Below are 26,768 nucleotides of genomic sequence, written 5' to 3'. Positions count from 1 at the left end.
TTTCTACGACTGTTTATCTCTTTTTCTTCATTCCAATCTCTGTCCAAACCTTCTACTTCCATTCGGTTTCTTTCAGAGAATATTCAGCTATTTTTATAAAACCAATTTCAAAGCTGGAAGAAAGCTTCATCCTGTCAAATCCTCTCATTTTTCCATCTTTCTCTCTCCACCTCTAACTCTTTCTCCCTCTCATCGTGATGAGAAATGAGAATGCTGACTCGCTGTCGTGGTTGGTTGACGTGACGTTGTCATGCAGTCAATGTTGGACATCTCATCTGTTTTTACTCTTTCCAAATAACTTTTCGGTTCGCAGAACTTGAATGAATACTCTATTGAATAATATATGAGCGTATGCAGTCCAAGCAGGAGATGAAAAAATCAAGACTGTTAAAGAAAACTGTTGAATTTCGATCATATTTTAGACTATTGTAATAATTATCAACTGAGTCTTCAGACCATTCCTGTAATCTGTAATCCTGAAAGTACAATGAGTCTTTAAGATCCATCTCTTCTCGAGTGACTCTTTTTAATTGAGTATGATAAATGACGATTTATATTGAAATTTAATTATTTTCGAACAAGATGTTTTTAATTATTATATAATAATAATAATGTCGAGTGACCTGGCTGGCTCAGGTCTGGTTTTAGAGTTTTCAGGTCGCAACTGATCAATTTCAGGGCCTCTTACATGACCTAACGACTGCTTTTTAGGCACCCGGGACCGACGGCTTAACGTGTCCATCCGAAACACGGGAGTGGCCCGAGATAAATATCTTGCCCGGGCTGGGATTTGAACCCGGGCCTCTGAATCATGAAGCCAGCATCTGATCCACTCGACTACGGCCACTTCTAATTAATTATTAGGTAATAATTATTATTGAATATATTCATCATTAATATCATTGTTTACTCTCACTTGCTGTTGTCATGAGAATGTGATGTGATTTTGAAAATAATGTGTAAAGTTTCAAATTATTGTTGTAAGCGTGTTACCATAGGCGACAAGCCTAGTAACAATAAAGTTATTGATAAGTAAAATTTATCTATCTATTCATTGAGCCCTAGTTGATTGGCCTGTTTTTTGAACATCAAATAATGTAAGAGGCCTATTTGATAGAATTACTCAAGTCTGATAGACCACTGTAAACTTATGAATGTTCCGAAATTGTCATACAATCATTCTATAAAGTGTCATCCAAGACTTTCACTAAAATTATAAGGTGGAATTATTGTTGAAAAATATCATTCACAGTCTTGGAATTGAGAGTTGTTGAAAAGAGTTCAAATGATAATCTTGTAGAAAGATTCTTTTATGGTTTGAGTTTTCCTTTTTACATGTCTCAAGTCCTAATTCGATCTAAATTGTTATGGAAGGTTTAGAGTCCTATAAACTCTATTCAATTTTCAGCCAAGGATTGAGCAATAAAGTGTTGAATCATTCCTATGGTGTAGATTGGGGAAGATTTATTGATTAGAAAACTGTTAATTTGAGAGTTGAATTTGTTATGAATCAAATGGACCTGAAAATAAAATATTATGCTAGAAATAGAAAGATAAATATTATGCTATTATGGAATTCCTCATTCATACACAGTTGCTGAATTTTGTACATTCAAAATTCAAATTCAACATTCAAAGTTGGATTAAGTGTAAAAAATTAGCAGAATTTTATGAAAGATATCAAGATTTCATCAAAGATATGGTTGATAATGAATGTTTTAAAGTATTTGTAGATTGTCAAGTACACAGTGGCGTAGCAATGGGGGAGGGTTCCAGGCAAGTACTTAATGGTCACGCGGAATAGATTACATTCCAGAAAACCACTCAACTATCAACTAGCGTTTGTCTTTCTTTCACCATCAATGATCATAGATTTTTTTCGTCGGCGTAAACAAGTTAATTTCAAGTTTGATGGTGATGACCGAGCATTGCCGCCATCTTCTTCAGCTCAGACAAATCTTCTTCTTCGCTGTCTTTTTGCTCTTTCCGGTGAATAATTTGTCACTAGAACAATAATTACTCAGCGATTGTGGAAGGAAGGAAAAAGTTTAATGCAATGTATCGCTACAGGCTTCTTCAGAATACAGCAAGAAAACTGATTCTTCCAAAGTAGTATGATGGTGACAATGATGTTGATCCTCAGGAATGATTTTTGTAGAGAGGTCAACCTCTTGAACAATTTGCGCTTCATTCTCAACTTTACTGTTATCGACATAGGCTTCATAGATTTAAATTCTGATTTCAAATATATCCATCTTGTAACTCTTTATTCGGCCCTATATTTTATCTTTGTTTAATTTGAGTTGCGTGGGTAAACAATCTTTTTTCGTAATTGTATTATTGTATTCATAGATATGAATTAAGTATTTCGGTCCTTTTTCAAAATTATTTCTTTAACATGTGAATCTCCTCTATTTAAGTGATAATAATGTGTAATATCTGTTCTATTTTTGGCTTTGATCATCTAAATTTGAAAATTCACTTTTTGAACATATTCATAAGTGAAGAACTACAAGATTTAACCTATTTCGGACTATGTGTAACCCTATCTAAATTTGGGAGAGAAATAGAACAAGTTATCTTATTTTTTCTCTCCCTATCATTTTGATGATGTACTTATTCTATGAATGAATAAAAAAAATTCTGATTTGAAATACATTCATATCCATCTTGTAACTCTATATTCTGCCTTATATTTTACTTTTGTTCAATTTGAGTGGGTATACAATATTTTTCGTATTTGTATTATTGTGTACTTCACATGATTTTTCATTGCGATTTTGAATGTTGTAGATAAATTAAATTGGAATGGTTCAAATATATTGTATAAATATGGACAATTCTTCATAGGACTACTACAATAATTGTATTTATACAATATATTTGAACCATTCCAATTTAATTTATCTAAAACATTCAAAATCGCAATGAAAACAGAAAAATCATGTGAAGAACACAATAATACAAATAATAATTATTATTATTGATAGAATGAAATGAAAATTCTCAAGTACATTTTTGAAATGTTTCATAATTCACCACTTATAAAACATTTCAAAAGGGTATTTCAGACTTTCTTAATACTTAATAATATTTATTTATTAGGTTAGCAAAAACAATACAACAATCGGAAAAGAAAAAACAGACTATTGCCCAAAACTTCTTCTATTTCCTAATTTAGTTTCAAATTATATATTGTGTGAATTATTCTCTCGTTGTTGATCTGATTCAGAGTTGGATGAGCTCAATGTCAAAGACATTTGGAACTGTGCAAGTTCAAGAAACCCTACTAAGCAGCACTAAAGTCAAATCAAACAGTGAGTGTGAGCCAGCGTGAAATCACAAGTAATGGTGCATAACTTCAATAGAGGAAGTGTCACATTTGGTAGGATGGGAGGAGTTTCGAGTACTTTCCTGATATTATTCGGCACCTAGCAATCATTTTAATGCCAGCTGGAAATGTATAAGTGTGTTGTAATGTTTTATAGCTTCTGCTATGGACTGTGGAGTGAATGTAGTATGCACTTATGCACTTCTAAAATACAGTTGAAGCCTCTGCGGATTCTCACGATAGAAACGTGCTATAGTGAGTACAACTCAAATCTGTCAGCATTCCTTATATACAGCATCAGGGCTTTCCATTCAAACAACTCTGAAATAGTGAAGTGAATCTCACTACAGGACCGTTATTTGGAATCCTACAGCCCAGCACAGAATCTGTGCATCCCGTACACCTCGTACCCAAGTATGAACATCGTATTTATTGTTTAAAGCTAATACTGTACGATAAGTTCATGGCGAGTCAATATTTTTCAGCAGCTTGGTATCAATAATGATTTATATCATTGCGCAATTTGACAGCGTGATAGGGCTTGACTACTACAACATGAGCGATCACTAACCGCCCATTTACGCATTGAGATTTTCATTAGTCATCCTCATGGTTGTATTATAATAATTATTGTTGGACGAGATTAGATTTCAATTCGCATGCCATCAAATAATATATCCTGAATACTTCTGCAAAAATTGACAACAGAGTGCGAATAACTACAATGTTAGATGAAACAAAAAAACGGTATTGATATGGTGTCTATACAATTAGAATTCTTATTAATTAAGCTATCCATCACTTGATCTTCAAATTTTATTTATTTCAATGATGATATATTATATAGTTTGTGGTATTGTTATTATCCACTTTCCATTTCCATTTTCGAACTTTGGATTTATAATTCAAAATCATACTCACTCGATTGTTACACCCTCATAAATTTCTAGAAACCTTATATTTTCAATAGTTATGACAATTTCAAGCATTTTCATTCCATAGTACGGGAAATATATTTTGCAAAATTCGTCAACATTTCTTATTAAGCTGAACTGAGAAATGATTGTACTCAACCACACATGACAAATTGGATTGAATTTAAAGGAGTATAATTACTGTGAAAGTATAAAGACTTTGAGAAATTGTTATAGAGCTCTATTCTAGAATTTTGTCAATTTAGTAGGGTAGAAGGATATTTAGAAAAGGATGTGTCACTACCTGATATCATAGCAAAAATATATAAAAACACAACAAAAATGAATGTTTTATTCATTATTCGTCTATGCTGATATTTGCTTGCGACAGTTAAGTAGGTCAATTTCCGTATAAAACACAGTATATTTTTTTCATAATATTCCACTCTTTACTGTCATAAGTGAAATATTCTTGATTTTATCATAATTATTTGGATGAAATTTTAAATGAAATTAGTATGTACCTTGAAAACCACTGCAACCGCAAATTTGAGTCTTAATATTAAGAAAATTTGTAGAAAATTTATCAACATATTATCTTTATTATTGTTAAACGAAAATCCAAAGTTAAATGCTGTAAATCACCCCGAAGACTCCTTCCTGTTACTGCAAATATTGACAACAGGGTTATCAGCAATCAGCAACATGGATTTAACAAGCCTTCAACTTTGGATTCTTGTTTAATAATTATTATTTGTCGATTAGCATTCGAATGAATGCAATATTTTTCATTAATTTTCATCTATTATCTTAAACTTGTCTTTGTTAAAAATGAGATTTTAGAAAATGCTACAACTTTAGAGAAGTAAATGATATAATTCATTCATTCACTTTTTTACATTCTGAAAAATGGAAGATCCATTTTAGAAAGATCGACAATCAATCAACTTGATGAAGTTTTATTTTACAGATGAATCGGGACATTGACGTCGTATTTTCCTGTCTTGCCGTTACAACAATCGGCTCGATTGTGGCCCTCACATGGGTGTGACAGCCAGCGGAGCTATGAAGAGAAATGCAGGACTTGGTCATTGAGCCGGAGCTTTTATTTTTCCTTTGAGCTGACTGAGGCGCGGGTGTGGCTCTTGAAATACGCCCTCTGGCCTGCGCGGGCTCTAGCTTCCGCATAATGGGTTCTCTGTGATGTCCAATTGATAGATACACGACCCTGCACTTCATTTAACAGCTGACAACTCACTCGGCTCTGTTTGACCCCGTAACCGATGAAAAAATTAACTCAGTTTCAGTCAGACACTGGGAAATGATCGTAGATGACAGGATATTTTCACCCTGTTCATTTTCCTTTTCGTCTAGGGATACCCCACATCTAAAAACTGTCTTTATTGTTAATCAGGTTCTTGTTTAAGGCTGCCATAATTATTGTGTGTTTTTGTGAAGAAGTTCTTGTAGGTCAGGTTCATGTTAGTTTAAAATAATACAGACAACCTTTCTGATGATATGAGTAGTTTTTCCTAGTCAAAATTACAATGACAATCGATGTATTTGAAACTGAAGTTTTCGATGAGTTGTGTTGTGGCGAAATTCATCTTTCTCAGCATAATCTCACTTGTTAATCAATACTTATGTCTCATTTGTTACTTGCAACCTATCGAAAATTGAGACTTTTATACGAGTTTCATCGAATATTTTCATTCAGATGAAGAAAACACATGAAATATAGATCATGGTCTATTATAGATTGAAAATATTGGTAAACGTAAGATAATTTGTATAACAGAGTAGCATTACAGTCATTATTCTGGGATTTGAAATAGAAAAACAACAAGAGAGAAGGTAGAATCAATATTACCAACTTGACAATCATGTCTATCAATAAGATAGGAAAAATACCTACATCAATATTCTAATAAATGCTTGATATGGAATAAGCATTGTTGGAATATATGTTTTTGATAATTATTCTTACCCTCTTTATCATTTTTCAATTTCTTCAACATCTAGCGAATCTCTACAATTTTACATGTCTCTCAGTAAGTCACGTTTTTCGTTAGCACAGTATCATGGACATAACCTTGCTGATATAAAGCTCCTGCAGAAAGATTTCAAATTACAGTGAGACTGCCCACCTCAGAACACATAATATTCAGATGGCGAAGTTCACATAGGTTGGCGTTTTGGGCCTTGTAAAGCGGAAATTCTCACCGATGACAGTTCATTGTCGACGATAAAACGAGAAGGAGGCGGATTTTTTTCTCATTGGCAATGCTCAAGCAGCACTACGATCAAAGTGGAACCCCAAGCAGGTATCTTGACGTGCGCTCTCTGTTCCTTTGCTGTTTTTTCAAACAGGAAATGTTGTTGATTTCATGTTGCCTGAAATGTGGCGCAAAGCAAGAGATGAGTATGAGGTTGATATAAGGAGACTCACTTGGAATAGTCAGCATTCGTTGAATGGGATGCATCGATTATTTTAATAAGGAATGGTGACAGTGGGAGTTGGCCAGGGAACCGAAGCACTCAGCCTCCTCTGGACTCAGTTGCTTTCTTTGAGTCTTTGATCGTTTGATCCTTTTGTCATTTTGTCCGAAGCCGTGGGCTGGCCTGCTAGACCCCCGCTGGAGACAAGCATACAAGTCCTTTCTCCTACCCACGCCAAACACCCCATTTGTAACATTGTCGCTTTCCATGCTGGCTTGTCAAGACTCTCTACGGCTTTGCATATTTTACGCCTACCAGTCTTGCTTATGACACCTGTACGCGCTTCTAATTTAATACTCTTTTACTACCGCCGAAGATGTGAATTTTAGTCACTTTGGGCGACATGAATTGCTTTCACAACTCAAACATTATCTCAACAGTCGCAGTCATGACATGTGGTACTTGATCTAAGGACGTTTCACAGTGTTTCCACCCAGATGAAGAACCGCTAATAATGAAACTTCACATCGCTTCACTTTTTCCACCCCTGACTTAAATTAAAGCAGGTAATAATCTTTTCATACAGCGACACACATTTCACACGTTGACTGTGCTTCCATACTAATCAACTTTTTTATTTCCATTTCATCCTCGACCATTTCTGTTTTAACACACGTTTTTATGTAATTAAACACGATATGCAGTCAAATAACTATTGGTTCTGAACTTCTCTCATGTATCCAAATAATATATTTAAAAATCATAATAATTAGTTATTTAGATGACTGCATGTCGTGTTTATTTGTCCAGTCAGTATAAACATTGGTGCTTGCAATATATTTTGTAGTTCTGATAAAATAATTATTTGACTGCATGTCGTGTTTAATTACATAGAAAAAGTGTGTTAATACATAGCAGCTCGAAATGGATCAAGAAAACATCACATTTCTTTTTTACCCTTGGTGATAGCAGATCGCCATATAAATTCATGCCTTTTGCACTATGAGGTAAGAAATAACAGAAATCAGATAGAATTTCATTACAAGGCCAAATCAGCTCTACAACCATGTACTTTGATGTGATGTAATGCAATGTCGACCGTATCTATTATGAGAACTGACATCGAACTATCAACTAGTGTTGAAAATTTCATCAGGAAAATTGATCACCAGGAAAAATTTCACCTTCAATTAATGTTTTTCGATTTAGGGATTATGAATAACTTCTTTTGTAGAACTTCAATGAGAGAATTTCACTGTGAGAGGCGAGCATTCAGTTCATAGATCGCGTATCTCTATTGTTATTGTTATTGTTATTCAATATCAATTTGGAGATCTACTGCCCTATACACCTTCCGCCAATCACATACGAGAACACTTCATTTTTTTGGAACAATTTAATACCTTACACTCTCGTTAGCTGATAACAGTATCTATGAAATTCGTATCTCAACTACTTTATAACTATTATTTAAATCAATCATTACTTCATTATTATTTGAACCGATTTTAATGTTCTATATTTCAATCAATATTATGAATTCCGTTAGAGTTCTAGATACTAGATAACTCAATATTAAGCTGAGTACCACTCTCCTTGTTAATCCTTCTAGGAAGTTTTCGCAAACTCCTTAATATCATGTGAACGCTAACTCATTGTGGATCTCCTTCTTATAAACCTTAGTGTGTGTGGATTACATCGCAGCATTAATTATCAAGACGTAACATCTGAACTAATGAGGTATTGATCTCGAGATAGTGATTGATCTTGACATAAAATATTCACGCTCAATGAGGGGCGATGCTAATATTGCTTCCGAACATGGATCGTATTCCGCAATAATTAATTTGACTGATAGGAGTTGAGATATTAAGTGAGTGTGATATTACTTGTCTCACAATAATTATCAACCTCTATTCTGTTATCCTGTTTGTATCATACAGAACGATTAATAAAGGTTTGGCTTTAGTAAGCATTATTTTATTTTCATAGGGCTGTTTGATAGCTTTGTTACATACAATCACTAGTACACTTTTATTTACCGGTTTCAGTAATTATATTACCGAAATAGAATAATAATATCACTTTATTCCGAAGTATTATACTATGACATGATTATACTTATGTATGGAAATTATACATATAAGAATGTTGTGTCTTAATGTTCGATCATTAAGAACGTAAGCATATTCAATAAATTAATCGAAATCTCCAGATAATATTTTTATTCTTTGGATTTTATCAAAATGTTTTCAAGAATAAGCATTGCTATTATAATGTGGTAAAGACTATTTATTATTCTATTACAACTGATAGTCTTTTGTAGACCCAGAAAGAGAACTATTAAATTCAATCAAGCATAATTTTTGTTATTATCACGGAGCATCCTTGGTCGGTAGGTTTCAACAATTTTTCTTTCTGTCTCTCTCTCTCTCTCTCACTCTCTCTCTCTCTCTCTCTCTCTCTCTCTCAGATCCAGGGCTATTTACCGCTCCTGAAGTGATGGTTCTTGATAGAGGTTGTTGTTCCCGTTTGAAATCTTTATATATCATAAGGTTTCGACCTGATCAGGGAATCGTTGAGCAGTTGGAACGATTATGACGACGAAAAGCACCGATTACAACTATTATTATCGACGGTATTTATGCACTTAAATGAAAGTAGTTCAGTGAGAAGAGCACAAAATTACCAGCAACGTATAATTATTCTAGACAAGGCCGTGATGCCAAGGAGCCAGTTATGGATCAGATGTTACGATCGATACAATAATGCCAACCGGAATTTTTGGACAGCTCACGTTTTTTGACTGGCAATTTTTCCACTAAAGAATGTGCTGTTTTTCTCAACTCAGCTTGAATTAATTTCCTCCGAGGTAAAAGAATAGTATGGAAATACACTCTATGAAACACAAAGTTCAGACATTCAATTATTCTTTGAACTTTGTTTCATCTGAATTACCCTAGTATTCTTCATCTTTATAATTCTCCTTTTATCAAATGTTTCCTGTTTCTCAGAGGGGACAAATGAAAACGGAATAATTTGAAAATCTTCAATTCTTAATCTTTTTTTGAATTAACATAATCTAGAAAACGTTTCCACGAACGATGTTCATCATGTATCATCTGAATTAACTTCGTTTATTGAAGTTCCTCACAATAAATCATTCAGAGATCCCAACATGAGATGTCTGTATGATCTCTGTTCATGTACCCATAAACTACCATGAGTACAAAACTCATGACACTTGTTCAAGCTCCTTCCAAGAATTATGTCTAATGAATTTGACGGATTCCTTTGTCTAATCGAACCTTTTGTCCATCAATTATATTGTCTAGAATTAAAATTTGATTCCATATATGTAACCCATTACCAAGGTCTATAGAAGAGGGTCTAGACTCACAGCCATATTAATGTTTGTTTACTTGCTGTTAGGTTTACTTGCATTAATTAGCTAGAGCTGATGAGCAGCTAACGTGTTATTAGTATGAAGAATTATTATAGTCGAGAATAATATCTTAGTATAGCCTATATAGTGCAGTATATTTTGATATGGATGGAATTAAATAGAGAATGCATTTATTCAAATGCTAATTAATATATAATTATTATTCAACGAAAATCCTAAATAAATTATGTAAATCACCCCGAAGTCTTCGGGGTGATTTACAGCATTTATTTAGGATTTTCGTTAAATAATAATTATATTTTGATATATAATTACATATTAGGGAATAGACATATTGACTCTCGCTCCAAAATCAAGATTGATGTCACGACTGTCTCTCTATCTAAACCCTGCCATTACAGTTAACAGTAACACACTCATTCATAACAATGAGAAATTTTGTAACAGTAATAAATTCTCTCATCTTAAGTGGGGAACATGGTGAGAGACCTTGCTTCTGCAACTTCAAGCAAAAGTTGTGATCGACTAGCAAACCCTCTCGTTTCATCGTTGAGAAGTTCCTCAACTATCCTCTACACAGCAATTCTTGACAATAAAGCACCGGTCGAAATTCGCCGCGATCAGAGAGAGGACGCGCAGCGCACTGTCATAATTTACAACAGTGCAGTCGCAGGGTCTTCTTTGAAGCGCGGCTTATTTTTTCTGCCAAGCCGCAACGTCTTTATAGGTCCGTCCAGCGGTCAGATTATTATTTTTCATTTTTCCTATTCGCTTTTTTCTCTCCGTTCGCTTCCGCTCACTCCAGACTTTTATGTGTGTCCCAACAGTTATAGTTGTTTTTACTAGTCTCGGGTGTTGGGTCGCAGCGCCCAACTGAGTACGGTCAACATCAAAGCCCTTCACCCTTCACCTGCTGACTCTGTGGCTTGCTTTGAACACCCATTTTATACCACTCCATAATATAATGCCCTATACATAAACAATTTTTCTTCGCTCTTCCCTACCAACTCATCCTTGCCCAACTATGATAGAGGCTGAGTGGGTCCCACCTCTCCCTGACAACAAGAGCGGGCAGAATCTTCTTCTCATGTCTAAGTTCACTGTGGGTTATAAAACTGTATTACACTAATTATTTTGGTTTTAGAATATTCCATGTTTGCTTCAGAGAATGCCTATGATGTTGATTATGATAATTCTCTATTCATTATTGATGAATTTCCACTCACAATAGATAGTTTCTCACTATACTAATTTGATTTTGATCACTCTACATTATATTATAATTCATTTCAATAAGATAAATGTTGCAGTGTGAGAATATATAGTTATGAGAATGTATCCACGTAATGTATTTCACAAAATACCATGATGCATACTCTTACAATGATGCATTTCAAATTATGGTGATAAATCGCTGTTGATTATGAACTTTTATTTCACATATTTAATGTGTGTTATTCTGCCCATTTTGTTTTATAAGAGAAAACTATGTATATTCCTTTATGGCAGGTGATTAGCCTGTACGCCAATATTAAAGTGGTCATTCACTGTTTCAACAAATATTAAACTCTGTCAAATTTCTCCAATGTTTTTTTTCTTGGTGCTACAAAAGTCGCCACTTAGTAAATTAGTAGTTCGGAGAACAGTAGAATTCGCTACACTCACTATCACACACTCCCACCTATTCACACACAAACACACATACAAATTGGATTTAGAGTATGATGATATATGCAAGGATCGGTGGAGGACGCTGAGAAATAGAAGTTCTTTACACTTTTGAGCTAGGATACACGGTTGAAGAGATAAAAAATCTGAAACTTGAAACGTGGGACTTTTTATATATATAAATTATAGAATTATTAGAAATTCAAAATTTTCAACATGTGATGTATGTAATAAGACCACCCAAAGTGTTCTACACTTTTTGAGCTAGAATGTTTGGTTGATGAGATAAGAAATCTGAATTGAGGACTTGGGGGGGAAAAATTATCGAATACTTAATTTTTTTTAATTCTTGACATGAAATAAGACTACCTTGAAGCGCTGAAGAATAAATCTCTACACTTTTGGGCTCAGAAGCACGGTTGGGAGGATAAAAATTCTTAAACTTGGAATGGGACTTTGAAAAAAAATTAAAAAATTTTGAACATGTGATACATGAAATAATACCGCTCTGATGCGCTGAGAAGAATGAGGTCAATTTGAATCTGATCCGATAAAGTATTGAAGAGTGAGGTTGATTTTTAGGGTAAAATTTCCGAATAGAGGGCCGCCATCTTGAAACGGGGATGAATTTAAAAATTTCAAATTATACATTTCTGCGCCTTGTTTCAAAGTACTTGTATACCGAATTTTATCCAAATCGGAACATAACTGCGGTACAAAGAAACAGACAAAAGCCGATTGACTTGAAACATAGAATTCGCTTCATCCAAATCGGACCATAACTGCGGTACAAAGAAACAGACAAAAGCTGATTGACTTGAAACATAGAATTCGCTTCATCCAAATCGGACCATAACTGCGGTACAAAGAAACAGACAAAAGCTGATTGACTTGAAACATAGAATTCGCTTCATCCAAATCGGACCATAACTGCGGTACAAAGAAACAGACAAAAGCTGATTGACTTGAAACATAGAATTCGCTTCATCCAAATCGGACCATAACTGCGGTACAAAGAAACAGACAAACGCCGATTGAATTGAAACATAGAATTCGCTTCACTCATTCAATTAATTCTAAGTTTAATCAACACTAGTGAGTCTCATATCATAGATCTTGATCATATAATCGTTTTGAAACATTTCAAACTCAATTGAAAAATATATAGAATGAAAAAGACTCTAACTGGAATGAATAAACGGACCTGCAACCGAATAATTCAACAAGCTGTTTCGATGAGATCACAATTTACATTCATCTCAGCGGCAAAGTTACCTTGCTGCCTTGGAAGCACTTTTCTTCTACTGCCAGACTCCCGAAGCTTTTCCACACGTTTTTTCAGTCATCAAAATGATTGACATCATCTTATGACTACATCGTTATTTTGAAAGGAAAAAGGGGAAATCTGAAAATTCAATTCTTTCCTGATACCTATAAAGTGTTTTCACAGTTCTCTTTATTTTCATTTCATGAGCTTTCTCTCTACCCTGCGTGATTCTTTTATCAAACATGGATTGAACAATCCTCAAGGAAATGTGACAATAATTTATATAAATAACAAAATGTTAATAAATAATAATAAGTTGCGTATCATTGAACGTACTCTAAAACCTCAAGGAAAATTGAAAATATCTATTACTTCGAAATGTATTGGGAATCTATTCATACGCTAATCTCAATTTTTATTCCATTTTATCATTTACACAAACACAAAATCAAAACAGGTCGATTGTATGAAAGCTAGCAATATCTAATTCTTAGTTATTTTAAATCTACTACTATGATTCGAGTCAGCTGTATAATCATATCTGTAGTAGAGTATTTTAATAGGGCTATTTGAATTGTTCTATTGATATAGAAATAACATAGTAAACTGGAGAGGCGGGTGATGGATGACACATACATCTATGAGTCAAATTGCTAAATTTCAAGCAGTAAAAAAATTTGTCTGCTTTGTGTTTGTTTACATTTGAAATGTAATCATAGCCTGACTTCTCATTAAAAATTTTTTTACTCAAGATTTTTAAAATTCAGTTATACATTTTATTCTAACTGAATAATTTGGAATGGACTTCAACATTCCAAGCACCAATTCAAGCCTTCACCGAACCGTTGTAATTGTACAAAGGACGAGTGTTTGTTTGTTTTTCTCTTAAACATAAATAAAACCTGATTTTGAAATTGTCATATGATCGACAATCTCCAATATCTAGAATAACACATGCAATTTAGAGCTTGAAATTCCCCAATTTCACTCAGAGATGGTGCACCATTGCCCGCCTCTCAAATTTGCATTTACATTAGAAGAGGGAACTTAAAAATAACTTGAAAACCGAGACCAGTAGTGTTTCTATGAGAAAGTTCAAAGAAAGGGTTTCTTAAAAAACTAAACTAAACTAATTAAAAACTATTCAGTTATTTCTATATTAATTAATATTATTTGTTAAGCTAGAACTAATGACTTTTGCCAGTTACTAAATTCTAGTTTTTATTCAATCGACTTAGTGACTACTCCTATGATCATTAGTGAAGGAATGCTCGTGCCTACCTAAAGAAGTCGTTCCTGCAGAAGATCTTGCCCTCTCGACTGAAGCACTTGTCGGTGAGGTTGCTGTTGCAATCGCAGCATCGGACGCACTCAGCATGCCAGGGTCGGTCCAACACATTCAGCAGGAATTTGTCGAGGATCGGCTTGTCGCAGCCGGCGCATGCTATTATCATCGTGGAGGCTGACGATGATGCTCCCGGAGCCCGACCTATCAATCACACATAACTCATATTAGCGCCACATCACACCAACAACTTTTATAGAATGTCTCCAAAAATGTAAACTACAGGTAGGTAGTACTGTATATCAAGATAAAATATTCTTAGGGGTTTTTTTTGTAGGGCTATCAATAGTTATTAATAGTGTTAGGCTGGCCACTAACGGTAAGACAAGCATGGTAAACAAGCACACAAGTACAATACACAAGTCGAATATGTAATATGTACAACAGTGCAGAACTTCAACCACAGCTGTTGAGCTACTCAAGTTCTTTATCATGATACTGCTTTACATAATAATTGTATTATAATAATATTGTAGAACATGTCAGTGTTTTGATTTCAATACATTGTTGCGTCAAAACAGCTGAAGGCTTCGAACAAAATTTTATGACTTTGAAATTTTGTAATTTTTCAGTAGTTTATCCATTGGTTGTTTTATTTGATGTTAGAAGCCTCTCGCTGATGACAAAACATGCATGATGAACATGTGTGTGCATGATAAACATGTACATGAATGTTTCTCTTGCATGTCCCACCGTTAGTGGTCAGCCTTACACATAGATGAACAAAGTTAAATAGTGCTAAGCAGAGGTTATTGATTGAGAATTGATATGAGCTAATATTAGCTCATCAATATTGATCACAATAATTTCATATTGACTGATCAATTTTTAAAGATAATGACAAAATTTATCTGTATCATAGATTTGCTACTAGGAAGCAGCTAGGATTCGTTAAAGGTGGAGATCGTTTTCTCAGTCAAGAATAATTTGAAATTCACTGGAAGAGTTCTAGGAATTGTGAGAAACCTCTAGTATGAACATAACTTATGTAGGCTACAGTTGAAATCCTGAGTATTGAGTAGATGTGGTTGGGGAAGTTATTGTTACCTTTCATGCAAGTATGTACAGCATAAGATTATAAAATTCATTCAATTCGAATTACGAATAATTCGAATCGAATAACGTGAGCAGGAAGCTTCAGTTGAAAAAGGAGAATGCAGGGGAGAAGGAGCATAATGTTATGATAATAGGAGAATAACTAACTTAATCTGTATCAAAGATTGGCTACTAGTAAACAGCTGGGAATTGAAGGATTATACAAAACAGAAGAGCAGAAAGCGTGGGGAGTACAACTGAGAAAAGGAAAAGAAGAAACCACTTAAGAGGCAGAAGGAGAGGTGAAAGAGGGAGAAAAAAGATAGAAAATAATAATTTTGTGAAGAAAAGAAATCAATTTATCTGTGACAGTAATTGACAACTAGGGGAAACGAGTGAGTTGGTTGGGGGGAAGGAATATGGGAAGAAATAGGTACAGAGGTTTCAAGTGAACAGGTAATGTTTATCAAGAAGATGCTACTTGGAAACAAATACACTACTTTAACAGGGAATATTAAGAAGGCGCTACTTGAAAACAAATAAGCTACTTGTAACAGGGATTGTTTATCAAGGAGATGCTACTTGAAAACGAGAAGGAATCAAAGGAGGCAAAAGAAAGTTGAATAAGGAGCATAAGAACTATTGAAAAGTAGTCTCTATGGTGAAAGAGATGGAGATCGAGAGAAGAATAACAGAAATAAACAAGTGGGACATGAAAGATATCATTGTTAAATCAAATTTAAATAAATAGATGAGAACTATTTTTTTGTTTAGTGAAGAAAAATCAACTTTAATTCAAGACAAAAATAGGAAATGTAAGGTAATGAAGAATAAGAGAATAGTGAAAATAATTATCGAGTAGAACACGGACAATATTATAAGTTTGGAGAGGAGAGGGAGTTTCAAAGGGTGTAGATATAACACACTCAATGTTGTAGCTGTTATTCACACGTTAGAAATAAGATGTAAATAACATACATTTCTAGAGACATTCCATAATTATGTAAAATTAATTATCATATATCCATCACCGACATAGATTCCATTGAACTAATCTAGTGTTGAACCATCTCCCATTAAAAAATATATATGTAGTACTTTTAAATAAATAAGTTCCAACGTTACATAATAGCAGCCACAAGAGCAGTAAACGATTGATAGAAACTATCTGCGGTGGAAGATTTTCAATGGATAATACACTATAGGCATCAAATCCCCATCCACATTCATGGATTTTCAATGTCAATCATTATTAGTGACATAATGCTAGGGGCGTTGACGGAGAGAGACAAAGGGCAAAGAGGAGTCAGCCGAGTGACAGAATCCAACACTTGCAGCCGCTTGCAATCAGTGTTTGATCTTCGATCGGTGAATCATTCGTTGAAACTACCACTGTTGATTAGATATGCAATTGTCAACTGTGAATTGTTCATAGGCATCATTATCAGACCTAGTTTTCCAATATACTCAAAATAAGATTCCTTATTCGATTAAGTTCTAAATCAATCTATAAATTCGCATTAATATATTTTACTGCAGAATATCTTGATGAAAATAATTTGATGAAATATCTTGATAATATAAAATTTATGAAATATTTTTCACTGTCACAAATGGCTTAAGATTCTAGAATGAATGTTCAATATCATTTTTTAAAGAATTCTTGATAGTGTGGATTTCCACAAGTCTTAAAGTTGGTCAAATCATTTTATAGATTGGCATCAGACTCCAAAGACGCATTAATATATTTTACTGTCTCAAGTAAGTAGCTTATGACTCTAGAATGAATGCTCAATATAATTTTTCAAAATAATTTTCATTAGTGTGGATTTCGGCAGGAATCTTAAAGTCGGTCAAATCCTTATACATATTGAAATTTAAATAATTATTACCTTACCCAGACACGCAAATAATATTCGAGAAGCAGTCTAGAATATCAGAATTCCATACATGTTCTCGACGTTTCTAATAATTGTCGATCCTGGATTCCTATTTTTTTCTTAGTATGAATATTATAGTTCCATACATTCCAAAACATTTTTCTCAACTTTTATGGTAGTGTTGCACCCAGATTCCTGTTTTTTGGTATTAAATACATTCAATAATATTGTTCTGAACTTTTATGATTGCTGTTTGTTTTCAAACCTGTTAAATTATTATTTCAGATTGAAAGGAACTATGAAATACTCAACAGACAAGGCTCCGCATAGAGGGTATCTCTTTTGGAATACTGTTCATGCTTCATGACCTTAGCTAGCCTTTTTTCTGATACTGTTCAAACCTTTCACGTTCATTTCGACCGTACTTCTTCAACTCTCATCACGGCTTCTTCTCACACTTTTTCTACTCCCTCCTCGCTTCTCTATCGATTCTTTCGTTCGTCTGTCTTACATCAAATAACATGAATTCTCTACCAGTTCCTTACTTTATGATCTCCTCCCTGCCATCCCTTTTAGGTCTCCTCCCCTGTTTGTATCGTCTAATATGTAACTGTGACATTCAACATTTAACACTTAGTGTTACTCGATTGAATGTACTTTGTAATTTTGCATACTTTACTTAAATTTTCGAAGATCAAGAACAAGAGGGGAAGGAGGAAGAAGATTATGGTGAAGAAGAAAAATAAGGAAGAGGAGCAGGAGAAGGAGGAGAAGAGTTAAAGCAGGTACAAGAAAAAGAAGATAATGATAATGAAGATTATGATTATGATGATGACGATGATGGTGAAGGAGGAGGAAGAAGAAATGAAGAAGAAGAAGAGAAAGAAGATAAAAAAAGAAGAAGAAAAAAAAGAAGAAGAAGGAGGAATAGAATTGAAAGTTTGAAACATTATAAGACGGAGACTTTTTATAAGACTGGGAAATAGCGGTACAGCAGAGGTGAAAAAGATTATTGAAAAAACTCAAGTATATTAGAATAAAGAAGAGTGATGAAGAATCCCAGAGAAATATTGGAGTGTATTAAGACAGGAGTAGAAAATTGAGAAACGAAGTGGAGAAGTGACAGAGAGAGACAGAGTGAGTGAGCGTGATGGTCAGGGCTAAAGAAGGTACACGTGGCAGTAGTCAATAAAAAACATTGACTCTGTGAAAAGTACTTTTGTGACGTCACGTGTATCCATTGGTGCATTAAGTTTGTGCCTCATGCCTGATTATTTACGGTGCAGTCGCACTCGCACTTGCGCCACTACTAAATTCTGATGCCTCATCGCCGCATTATTTAATATTTACTAATTTTAACAAACCGAAACCCCGACCACGGCTAGCTACAATATGTTTGTCACAATTCATCATTATTGCTATTGCTAATTCATCAGCTATTGATCTAACTCATATAACACTCATGTCTTCCATGGACATGAATACACAATAAATAAATTATTATTGAAAAACTGTATAGATTTCTCATCCAGCACTCTATAAATCATCAATCATGAAGAAGATGTGTTTCATCCTGTGTTTCATGTGAAAATAGTTCAATATTCAAGTTTTGAAAATGTTGCAAGATATGTTTGATGTTGTGTTTTCTAGCAGCACGTGATGAACAAATGGTCTCCTAGTGAGATCCACTTCATGAACAAATGGTCTCCTAGTGAGATCCACTTCATGAACAAATGGTCTCCTAGTGAGATCCACTTCATGAACAAATGGTCTCCTAGTGAGATCCACTTCATGAACAAATGGTCTCCTAGTGAGATCCACTTCATGAACAAATGGTCTCCTAGTGAGATCCACTTCATGAACAAATGGTCTCCTAGTGAGATCCACTTCATGAACAAATGGTCTCCTAGTGAGATCCACTTCATGAACAAATGGTCTCCTAGTGAGATCCACTTCATGAACAAATGGTCTCCTAGTGAGATCCACTTCATGAACAAATGGTCTCCTAGTGAGATCCACTTCATGAACAAATGGTCTCCTAGTGAGATCCACTTCATGAACAAATGGTCTCTTAGTGAGATCCACTTCAAACTGTGACCTGCGCTTTAATTAGCAGCGTCGGTGATACTATTTTATATTAGAAATACCGATAGTTAGAAGTTAAGCTCGCTATGGACATAGTTCTCTAGCTAAGTCGTAATAATACGAAAGTGCACTACTTCTATACAAGAGAAGTTCCCAAAACGGCGTTCTTCCTCAAGACGCTGCTAGGTTATCAACGAGTGTTAACTGAATTCATTTGATTTTGTAGGATAACTGTTGATATTCAAAGTTCAGGTAAGTAATACTTGTGATAAAAGTAGCAAACTGTAGGATTTAGCGGAGATCAGAAGTAGAGAAGACGGAAATGAGTTTTTGTTGCCCTGTACAAAGATTATAACCCCAACTTTCAATCAATATTTTTTTATTTCATTTACACATGCACAAACAAAACAATCAAAACAATGATTGGTAGAGAAACAACAGAATTAATCCAAAAATATTTCTCTCCCGAATTTAGATAGTTGATACGCAGGTCTAATAAGATTATGGTATACACAATATATTGTGATAAATTAACTGGGGGAACACTCACACTGATACAATTGTTTGTTCACTATAGCTTAATAAACCTATAGAAAATCTAGAACTTATATGAGTAATGATGAAAGATGTAATTGAGACTAGAAAAATATCAATCTTTCAAGAGTACTCTGGCAATTCCAGCGAAAGTATAGTTCTTTTTGATGAAGCTTACTATGAAGCGAGATTCTCTTCAAATAAGCAGATATTTCCAGGATGAAGATACTTATGGTAAGGCACAAATAGCAACTGATGGTATTGATAGTTTCTATAATGTTCTCCTACTTTCCGATACATATTCATAGCTATTGGTACATATTCTCTTTATATTTGGCACAGAATGAACTGAATTTATAACCAGTTTTCAAGACTTGAGCCATTGAATTCTCAGTATTTATTAAGTTCCAAGTGATAATATTTCTCATTTTTCGAATCAATCTGAAATTCACATTCCATCACAACAAAGTATTTTCCAACTTGTCACTGATGTAGACATGACATTGCATTGACTTGTCACATGACATGGCATTTTTTGACGACTGGAACATTTTCGGGCATTTCAGCAGCTGGCTAATTTCAAATATCTGCCAACATTCTTGGAGCGGTGTCCTTTGTATTAATGTGAAATATTTTCCAGCTGAATCAGAAATTTGTCTAATGAATGAACTAGGGAGTGATGAGCAATGATGGAAAAAGAGTGGTCGGCTGCTACACCTAATAGAATGAAATTGAGAAACAGAGTGAGAACGTCTCCGGGAAAGATGTGTGTAAAATTTATAGCTCGTTTGAACGTGAATACATTTTTTTATTTATATTTTTAGATCGAGGGTTTTAAACGGAAATAAGGTGAGCTGTCATGATACCTGGACAACAGCAAGGATGAAGCCGGCTATGATTTAAACATTTTATAACATGTGACCGCCAGACATATTTGCGCTCTCATCATATTATGTTGGGCCGATAGCCTTTTTAAAATTCATAGTTCGGTCATTCAGAGTCTGTATTTCCTCCCAGCGATCTCCTTTTACCGGCATCACACACAATTTTTATGAATACATTCTCAGTTGACGTCGTCCTCTTTTTTGTAACGGAGCCAGCAGTCAGTTTTTCCGCTCTTGACTTGACAAGTATCGCTCACATAATGTAACTTGGGCCTACTATCCTAGAAATCAGTCGACTTTACATAATCCTCAACCAAGTTCATCCTGCCATCAGTTTTCTTAGCATCCTCTCAGCGCCGGCCTCACAAACATCATCTTCTCTTTCTCATTTTTCTTCCTCTTCTTCATTTTGTTTTTCTTTATTTCCTTCCTTTTCGTTCTTCTACTAATATTCATCATTTTCTTATAAATTCTTCATCCGTTTCTCTTACATGATTTTTCGATTACTTCCTCTTCTCTTCGCTGCAAGTACTTTTTCCTACTTCTCTTCTTCTTGTTTCTTTGTTATTGCTCTACTCTATCTACTCCAAAATATTCATCTTATTCCGATATCTCTTGTCCCTTCTCATTTTCCCTCTTTCCACTACTTCTCTCAATCTTTCCTTCTCTTTTTCTTTTAATTCCTCTCCTCTATCATGTTCCTTCTTCTAAATCCTACTCCTGTGATTTATTTTTATTTTCATCTTTGTGGAGCTTCTTCTTCTCATCTCCATCTGCTACAAACTACCGACTGTTTTGTAGCATTAAATCTAGAAGCAGTTTGACTGAGCTAATAAATGTGATGGCTACCTCCATATCATCAGCTCTGAAAAGATTCAGTGGGAGAATTAGATATGAATAAAGATGTGATTATATCTAACTAGTAGCTTTGGCTGGGGTTTGATAAGATCTTTCTGAATGGATATCACATTCACCAATAACGTGACGTACCGTAATATAACGTTTCGTCACAAACGAATATGATTTTTATCATAAGAAATCATAACTACAAAAACAGATTGTAATTGTTTATGAATGATAATTAGTACAGACTAGACACGAACCCCAATGATAAGATGGAGTTGATCCAAAATGTGAAGCTCATTGTATGCAAAGGTATTATTATACCCTGACCACGTTTGATTCAGTACCGTGAAAAAGTATCATGTGCATTGTAGCAAATGTCGAGAAGCTGCTTCACAACTGTAGGCTCAAACCATCTAGCGGCAGAAATATTCTTTGAGAATATTTCAACTTTAATGAATATTCTTTATCTTGGACAAAGTAGAAGATTGAATCTATTCCACCAATTTATTCCAACTAATTCATGAATGAACAATTTGTGTGATGGGGAGCAGGCATCCAATCGTCAACGACTGAGAACTGAATGATGCGCCAACTGTGAAGTGGGGATGATGCACATATAAGTACCCAATTCTCTCATATATCGGAATAATGATCTGTTGTCGTCCCATCCATTCAGACATTTCTGACCGGTGCTGTACCGCCGAGATAGCGTTGAAATCCGCTAGGCTTGAGTTTACGCTCCGATTCATAAATCATAAGTATCATCATCGCCAGCATCTGAGAGAAAGATAAAAACCTTCTTGTCAGGCAAAGGAGGGCTGCACGATAAATCACAGATCACATAAACCGTGTGTAAGGCTTTGCGAAATAGGCTAGCCTTAAGCACGCACTAACTTTTACGGCCAATTCCTGGATTGAAGTTCTGATGAAATGTTCGAGAATAATTTGCGGAATGGTATTATAATTTGATGGAGTTGACAAGAACTGTAATAATTTCGCTAGATGTCCTTAATGAATCACACGAGAATGAAAGCGTATGATATCAAACGTATGATATTCGTCTGTGAACACCTTTCAACACGTACGTATTGATGTTCGTTGTGAATTTGGTATTGAAAGATAATATACGTCTTCATACAAAACTAAAAAGCCTATTTACTCGAAACTATATGGACCACGACAAATCTATAAACCTGTTTTTTATTCACGGTTCACAAATTTCAAGACAAATATAAGCTTTCAAGAAACTTTTTATTGGTTTTCTCTAATTCTTTCGTTAGATGATTCTAAATCCAGAATGATTGGTTAAAGATGTTATGGTGTTCTTAAAATTCAAATATTTGTTGAGAACAAATTCGAACTGATTATTCAAATCTGAAAAAAGAGTTTTCGGATGAAATATTTGTTATTGTTAATGTATAGAACACAACAGCAATATATTGGTTTGAAAAGGGGTTAAATCAAAACGATAATATAATCTCTACATTAAAAATAGTGTGCATAGACTATACACCGGAAGTTTTTATGAGAAAAACAAATTTTACTGCCCACGAAGCCCGTGATTTTGCATTCTACTAACATATACTATATTAAACTATGAATTGTGCTATTATAATACTACTACTACTGCAATTATTCTACTATTCTAATAAAAGTGTAGTGATTCTCTTGCAAAACATTGTTTTCATAGTTGAGAATGATATTGTCAATGAATAAAAATGGATGAATAAAGAAAAAACAGTTTCATGAAAAACTACTTAAAAGGCTAAAATCTTCAATACGTACTCTTCTTAGAAGCTTCACACTTTGGTTCATGACAATCTGATTATTGGAGTTCCTGTTTAATTTTGGGAAACTCTTTCGATATATCAGGATTCAACAGATCAACAAAATGCTAAAATCACTCAGGCCACCTAATTATATTCCGAACTTTCTATAATGCTCTAACAAGAGCTCTATTCTTAGTAGAACTACTCTAGATTGGTAACTGAATATTATGGTTTGACTTTGACTACAGTCACATAAATATGACTCCTGTTAACCTCGTCATTTATTCAAATCCTAAACACATCATCCTTTACACAGATGTGAGTAGTGTTAACTATAAAATAATAGAAATTGATTTTGCTCACCCCAATCTATTGAAATACAAATCCGTTGAATTACGTTGTTCAATTATGTTCACGGGCTCTTGATGATCACAGTATGTGACTCGTAAGGTGATGATGTCCAAGCTCAACTGAACCTAACAATAGACTGATTCATTTTTAATTGTTAAAATGTTGAAGGCTGATGAAATAGTAGAACATGATCATAAACATCCATAAAGTTTAGTAGAACAGCGATTGCATCCTCAATGTTTTTAATGCCATAACATTATTGCTTGATGCTCGAATTGAGCCCACACTCTTTTCATTGCTGATAAGTAATAAATGAGTACAATAAGAAGTAAACTCCTAAACCATGGTTGTGATTTTCGAGTAGATTTACTGTGCCATGCTTTTGCATGTTTGTTACGCTTATTAACCAAACATCTTTTGAATAGATTCTACTTCGATATTTTTAGATAACAGCATTTTAAGCAACTTTCTTTGTTAACTAAGAAAGTGTTAAACTGTTGTGCGAATATTTGCAATTTGCTCATGCATCTCTTTTAAATGAGAATCTGTGGACGCTGGAGAATTATAATGGTTCTCAATTTTTCTAATAGTTCAATTCCTAAATGAATATTTGTGTCATACCTCAGATGGATTGGGAATCTCCAGGCTGTACCAAAGTCATTCATCAAGAATATTGTAGTTTGTTACAGTAAAAACAATTATTCAATCGAAAGTACAGTATTATCAGAGGCAATTTTCACTTCAAAAATAATTTAGTCCTCGGGGTACTTGAAATTATTTATTCTTCTATTGATGCAGATGAGTTATTGTGATTTCTTTGTACAACGTGTAATTGTATTATTTTATTATCTTTATTTTTATAATTTGCAATATTGTTGTGATGTACCCTACTATTCATAATTTCTGATTATATGTAATGTATCAATTGGGAGAATAAATTAATTTATTATTATTAAAAATATTTCTATGCAATTCACTTGGTTATCCTATAATTATTACGTATCAAGAATTTTATTTCAAAGTGTTTCACTACAATTTTTTATGTGAATCTGAAAAATACGCGTGATAAGGGATGTATTAATGTTGAAGGGATGATTTTACTAACTTATAGAGATTCTTTACTCTTTAGATAGCAAACTTATAAATTGAGTTCATATCTGTTGAATGGAGTTGATGTCTCAAAGATTCGTTGAGAGATATCTCAAATTATTTGTGGTTGGTATCGATTAAAAACAATAAAATATAGAAGAAGAGGAGTAAACTAAGCAGTAAATAGGTGGTTCTATGCTTGTGGTTGATGCCTCTTCAGATTCGTAATATTTTCTTTGTGGATTTGAATTTGGTGTTCGACTCATGATCCTCAATTAACTCAGACTCATTGTGATGTGACATTAACAAGAAAATAATGTTAAAGAACAGATCAAGCTGGATTAAAACATATCAGTATCAGAGTAAGGGTCCGGTTCAGTGAAAATATTCTTGCCATGAGTTCTTATAGGATCACTCATACCTGCACGGTCAAGACTGAGTGGGAATAATCCTAATAATAACACATGTTAAAAAAGGAATTTACTCAACCGGAAACAGACACTGATACTGATGGGTGCAAATCCAGCTTGAACGAATAAAACATATAAATAACAACGTCTCAAGGAAGAGTATATTCATACTTATACAATGAATAGTAATACCACTATCAACAGATATTTTATATTCATACAAAGTTAGAAACACACTACTTCTTTCAATAGATGAATAAAATTGCATTCTGAAACTACTAGAACACTACAGTTTGATGAATGCACAATTAGTCAGTACAAAACAGTTGGTTGAAAACAATGTAAAAGAATCAAACTAGCAGATAAATGATGCTGCATGACTGAGCTACAGGAAGTGGGAGCTGATCGTTCGGCTAATAACAATTTTTCATCCGGCCAAATATTCGTCTCGGTCTAATAACGCACATCAAAAACAATACCACCAAGAAACAAGCTTCAGACATCAGCAATCAGCAGTGAATTGACCTGCCGCAGCAGCACGACTGATAACTGACTCCAAAAAGGTCACAGCAGACGAAAAAAGGTCATACTTTTATCCTTTGATGCTGTGATACTTTACTTTCCTTAACTTTCCTCTGTCAGCGAGTACAAAATGAATAACAACAATACAATAATAATAGTCAAAAGAACGGTATTTAGGGATCTGAGGTTGATTGAGTAACTTTGATTAAATTCTGGGTATCTCTCATTTGTTTATCGCATATCAGTCTTGAAGGTTGAAATCCAATGTTTAATTATGCCACGTGATTTAATATTCCATTCATTTATTTAATCATGTCCAATTATTTTATCATGTAGATATTTTCATGAACATAATATATGATTCATTTGTGAAATGCACAAAAGTGTGTAAATGTGAATGATATAGGGAAGAATAGAGAGATGAGATGAATGGAAAAGGGTTTTGGAGATAGATTGAGTAATTAGACTGTGGAATCAATAATATTTGCAAATCATCTTAGCATAATCTTAATTATCTGTAACATTGAGTCATTTCATCATCAAATCATACTCAAACATCTACTGTGGAGATTTTGATCTCATGAGCATTCAGACAAATACCAAATGAAATTGATTCTTATATGAAATATTCGAAAATGATAGATTCACGCTTACTCATCCCCTGCACAATTTCTTTTAATTATTTTGTATAGATGTCTAGATACTGTAACATAGGCAATTTTTTATAGGTTTCATCAAATATTTGGAGGAGGTCGAGTTATGAATTCAATCAAAGAAAAGAATTTTTTTGTGAATTATTTCTCACAATAAGCGTCAAAAATGTCTGAGCTATCAAAGCAATGTGATTTTAATCCCTCGTTGATCTCTCAATTTAAGAAAGTGCTAACACTCATTACAATCTAGAAAAACTTAAACTCATAGCCTGAAAAACTGAAGAAAATCAAGGTTTTATATCAAGAAAGAAAATCAAGATTTGTGATAAACTTATGATGA

General features: G+C 34.0%; 1 protein-coding gene across 1 annotated transcript in view; it reads right to left on the bottom strand.

The window, feature by feature from the left end:
• The window catches only part of LOC111045340 (LIM/homeobox protein Lhx5), a 91,314-nt gene that overhangs the window by 47,388 nt on the left and 17,158 nt on the right, over positions 1-26,768 (bottom strand). Inside the window, exon 2 of the mRNA XM_022330730.2 lies at positions 14,307-14,514. Coding sequence (XP_022186422.2) covers positions 14,307-14,479 — 173 coding nt within the window. The 5' untranslated portion in view covers positions 14,480-14,514. The remainder of the gene's footprint in view (positions 1-14,306; positions 14,515-26,768) is intronic.

This window comes from Nilaparvata lugens, chromosome X, assembly GCF_014356525.2.
Source record: "Nilaparvata lugens isolate BPH chromosome X, ASM1435652v1, whole genome shotgun sequence".
NCBI lineage: Eukaryota > Metazoa > Arthropoda > Insecta > Hemiptera > Delphacidae > Nilaparvata > Nilaparvata lugens.
This window is presented reverse-complemented; position numbering and strand designations above follow the sequence as displayed.